General features: G+C 31.2%; 1 protein-coding gene across 1 annotated transcript; it reads left to right on the forward strand.

The window, feature by feature from the left end:
- The first annotated feature begins 1777 nt into the window (after positions 1-1777).
- On the forward strand, positions 1778-3666 carry LOC111898476 (uncharacterized). Its single transcript, XM_023894379.1, has 4 exons — positions 1778-1826; positions 1925-1980; positions 2366-2499; positions 3267-3666. The coding sequence occupies exons 1-4, from the start codon at positions 1778-1780 to the stop codon at positions 3664-3666; spliced, it is 639 nt and encodes a 212-aa protein (XP_023750147.1).
- The last annotated feature ends 1140 nt before the right edge of the window (positions 3667-4806 follow it).

A 4806-nucleotide genomic window follows, 5' to 3' on the forward strand; every position in this document is an offset into this window, starting at 1 on the left:
ATTACATGGCAGCTACTGTAGACCCAGCGTCTGATAAATGGCTTGATGTCATTAAAACTAAAATTCAATCTATGAATGACAATCAAGTATGGGACTTGGTTGACTTACCTCCACTACTACAAAATGAGTCTAATGCAACCTTTTAGATGCAACCTTTTCACAACAATTGCATTTGATTATAAAGAAGATCTTGCCTAACAAAAAGGTTGTAATAGAAGATTTAATGCAAGTTTTTTTCTTTCAAAAAATTGCCAATTTATAAAAAATTGCAACTTTGTTTTTAAAAAGTTATAAGTTTATTGAAAATCGCAACTTTTTAAAAAACCATTTACATATTTTATTGAAAATTGCAACTCTTTAAAAAAAAGTTGCAGGTCTTATTAAAAATTGAAACTTCTATTAAAAAAGTTACATATTTAATTTTAATTCCCTCCGACTATAATTTTTTATAATTTCCGTCCAAACAAATTAGAAAATTTTATTTCCCTCTTAATTAAATGGGTGAATTTTATAACACATGCATCTGCCGGTAAATAAAAATTACCCTATTTATGATATTTAATCTCTTGTAACTGTTACAATATTATTTATGTTGTCATTTAGTCTTAAATAATAATAATAATTAAAAAACATATTTAAAATATTTAATTGTAATCTAAGGAATAAAAAAATAAAGCCAATACGAATATTGGGCAAAAAAGAATGATTAACTCATTATAATACAAATTAAATAATTATAACAAGTTGAGGGGTTACAATACCATAAAATGAAACTTGGATTGTTAAGTCATCTAGGTTTGGGTTTGAAAGGATAAAAAGGCCGAAAGCCTAGGGACCAAATAGTAAAAACGTCCATAATCCCCAAAACACACTGATCGGTAATGACGCACAACATAAAAGAAGGAATTAGAAGAAAAGAATGAGAAACCGAGAGGGAAGGGAGGTAATGACGCATGTAGTGGGAGAGAAGAGGGGATGGACAACATGAGTTATTTCTGTGATTTTATTCATTCCATGTAATCTCCTGATGATTTCTACTCTTTCTAGCATCAAATCTGCCCGAACCAACCACCAAGGCCTCCACGGGAAACATCCATTTGGCCGCCTTGGCTTTGCGGCTAAGTATATGGCTGATTTCTAGCCATTAAGGGGCATTTTGTTTGTGTTTCTGATGTGCTTTTGTTGTCAAACTCTTGCATAAAGATATCCTAACATGTTGGTGTTGATGGATCTGTCAAGGTATAGAAATTCCTTCATGAATGTGTGATATCTGATTAAATAATCAATAAATTTTGGTTTTGAATGCTACCCTTTTTTCCAACCAATTATAACCTTTAATGTGTTCCTTTGAGCTTGACACGTTGCTGGAAATTTGGTACACAAGTCTACTCTAGAATATTATGTGAAAAACTATGACTTAAAGGGGTATATGTAAGTGTGTATGCAATATAAAAAAATGATGTTTGGAAGGATTAAGAGGGTGTTAATATGAGCTAAGGGTAATGAGCAATATAATAACAATGTAGTTATTGGAATTCTAATGATAATGATGTTGGAAAGATGATTAAATCATACAAGTGAAACTAGGATGCTAGAAGAAATAGAAAATGTCATTTTAATTGAAATGTGAAGAAAAAGAAATAGGAATGCAAGTAGAGGACATACATGGTTATATGAATGAATTAAAAGGATGAAAAAGTATATAACACACTCTTGACTCCTCTTCAGCAAAATATCTCAAGTGCTTAATGGGTTAAGCCAAACCCTAAAGATTAATATGACTTTTGGTGTAAAGTCAAATTTGGACAAAAAACTTGACTTATCCTGTGAGGGATATAGTTTCTATTTTGTTCAGAATTGGACTTTTAATAGAGATATAAAATTTTAGAAAATTGCATATACTTTCTAAAAATGTGAATTTAAGGTCATTTGGAGTTTTATAGCACGGGTTATGACCAAACCACTGAACAATGGTCAAAGGTAAAAAAATTGTTGAAAATGAAACAATTACATAAACAATTCAAGTAATGTTAAAACTATAGATTATCTAAAAATCAAAAAACACATGGTTTAATGATGATATTTATGTGTATAGGATTGTCTTGATACCATTAAGATTCTTAGGATTTAAATTAGGAGAAAGAAATCAATAAGCTAAGGTATGTACATATGATTTTTTGAGCACACAGCCATAAATAAGATTATATTTGTTAAGAGTATGTGGTTTGTGTATTGAGTAAATGATTATATGATGAATTCCATGTTATGATTGTATGTCAAGTTACATGCTATGACGATACATTACAAACAACTTTTTGACAACAATTTTTTTAGCATATCTTATTCATTTTAAAAAATCTTGAAGGAAAAAATGATGAAGTATAAACCTCTTGAAGATGGTAATGATGTAGTAGATCCTTATATGATTGTGATGAAAAAAGAGAATGACGGATACCGTCGACTTTATGGCAACGACGTTAGAAATAGATTGATAAAAACGTGGGTGGTGTTGATGCATCATGCATGATTCCAACGAGACTTATGGAATCATTCAAAGAAAATGAAGTTGAAAGATCAAAATGAGAAAGGTGAATAAAGATGAGCATGAAAAAAACAGGCCACATTAGAAGCTATATGAATAGATATTAATAATGAATGAGATAACTTTGAAGCAATGATGTGGAAGTTTATGGAACAACCTCCTAAAGGTCGATAGTTGCTAGTATGATTTATCGTTTATGTTTAATACACATATATGATGCTTTTAATGCTTTTTTTGTAATTATTGTTAACAACTTTATGTTGACTTTGATTTATTGTTGTTATTTTGAATTTAGACATGTCAACGGAGGCCATAAAATTATATAAGATATTTATGTTATTATTGTTGTGGTCTAATTTTAGTAGTAATTAATATTTGTAGAAATGTAGTAACATATATATGTAGCATCTACATGACTTGGAAAAATATGTTGCATTGGCTTCAGAAAAGTCACAACAATCAGGTTGTATTTGACTTGTAAACAAGGTTGCATCTTTTTCAATTAAAAATGTAACAAAGGTTGCATATACCGTATAGAAAGATTGCAATTCTTTGTTATAAACATAATAAAGGTTGCAATTGATTATAAAAAAAATTGCACTTTTGTAACTAAAAAAGTTGCATATGAGCATCAAAAAGTTGCTTTTGCAAAACAAATGTTGCATTAAAAAGGTTGCATCTAAAAAAGATTTGCAACTATTTAAAAAAATGTTGCAATTTCCAGGAAAAAAGTTGCTTTAGATCTAACGCAAGTTTACCTAATGCAACCTTTTATCGGGGTTGCATTAGCTTATTTTTGTTATAGTGCTTCTAATAGCAGGGCTGTTAGAAGCGAGTGGATCTTCAAAAAGAAGACCAACATGGAAGGAAAAGTGCAAACTTTCAAAGAACGACTTGTCGCGAAAGGGTATACTCAAATTCAAGGCATTGACTATGAGGATACCTTTTCGCCAGTTGCTAAGATCAAATCTATTAGGATTTTCATGGCCATAGCTGCATATTCTGACTTTGAGATATGGAAAATGGATGTCAAAACTGCTTTCCTTAATGGATATCTTGAGGAAGATGCCTATATGGAACAACCTGAAGGATTTGTCAAACCAGATAACCTAAAGAAGGTGTGAAAACTAAATAAATCCATTTATGGATTGAAATACGCATCTAAGGTCTGGTATTATCGTTTGAAGAGAGCATCAAAAAAGTTTGGTTTCTTAGAAAGTCCCGATGAACCATGTGTATACATCGAAGCAAGTAAACATACTGTTTTTTCTAATTCTATATGTTGATGACATATTACTGATCGGGAAAGATATCCCAATATTAAAAGAGATTAAGGCCTACCTTAGCAAGTCATTTTAAATGAAAGATCTAAGGTATGTTGCATACATACTTGGTATTAGGATCTATAGAGATAGATCCTAAAGAATCATTGGTTTGAGTCTGAGCACATACATTAACAAAGTCTTAAAATGCTTTTAAATGGACAACTCAAAACTAGGAATTCTACCCATACTGTCTGGTACCATTCTTTTTCTAAGGGTGACAACCCTAGTGCTAACGATGAGATCAAAAGAATGAGTTGTATACTGTATGCTTCAGAAGTAGGTTCTATTATGTATCCTATGACATGTACAAGGCCAAATGTAACTTATGCTATTAGTCTAGCTACTATGTATCAAGCTAATCCCGACGAGAAAAATTGGATGGAGGTTAATAACAAACTTAAATACTTAAGAAGGACTAAAGACATGTTTCTGGTTTATTAAGGAGTTAAAGAAGAGGTTACTAGATGATGTTACACTGATGCTGGTTTCAACACTAATCAAGATGTCACACCCCCGACCGAGGCGGCGGAACACACCAGGTTGTGCCATTAAGTTCATGGATCACATGTAAAATGGATATATAACACAAGTACAACAATAAACAAAATAGCATTGGTATTCCATGACTAACCTTCTGTTTGAGAGCTTGTTTGATGATATCCTGAGAATAGATGTAGTTTAGAGGGTCAACACAAGGTTGCTAAGAGTTACATGTTTTCTACGATTAGCAGTAATACGTTTGAAAAGTCTAAAATAAATTTTCTTTGTAAGTATAACAATACTTAAAAATGTGTTTGTAAAGACTCTTTGAATAACTTTTGAACAACCAAAGTGTATCTTTCCATAAGTAAATCCATACTTAAAATAGTTTTGAAAGAAATCAACGCTTCATTAGAGGTGATAGGTTAGGGGTTAAGATATTTATATGGATAACGTAGT

The sequence above is a fragment of the Lactuca sativa genome, chromosome 7 (genome assembly GCF_002870075.4).
Source record: "Lactuca sativa cultivar Salinas chromosome 7, Lsat_Salinas_v11, whole genome shotgun sequence".
Taxonomy (NCBI): domain Eukaryota; kingdom Viridiplantae; phylum Streptophyta; class Magnoliopsida; order Asterales; family Asteraceae; genus Lactuca; species Lactuca sativa.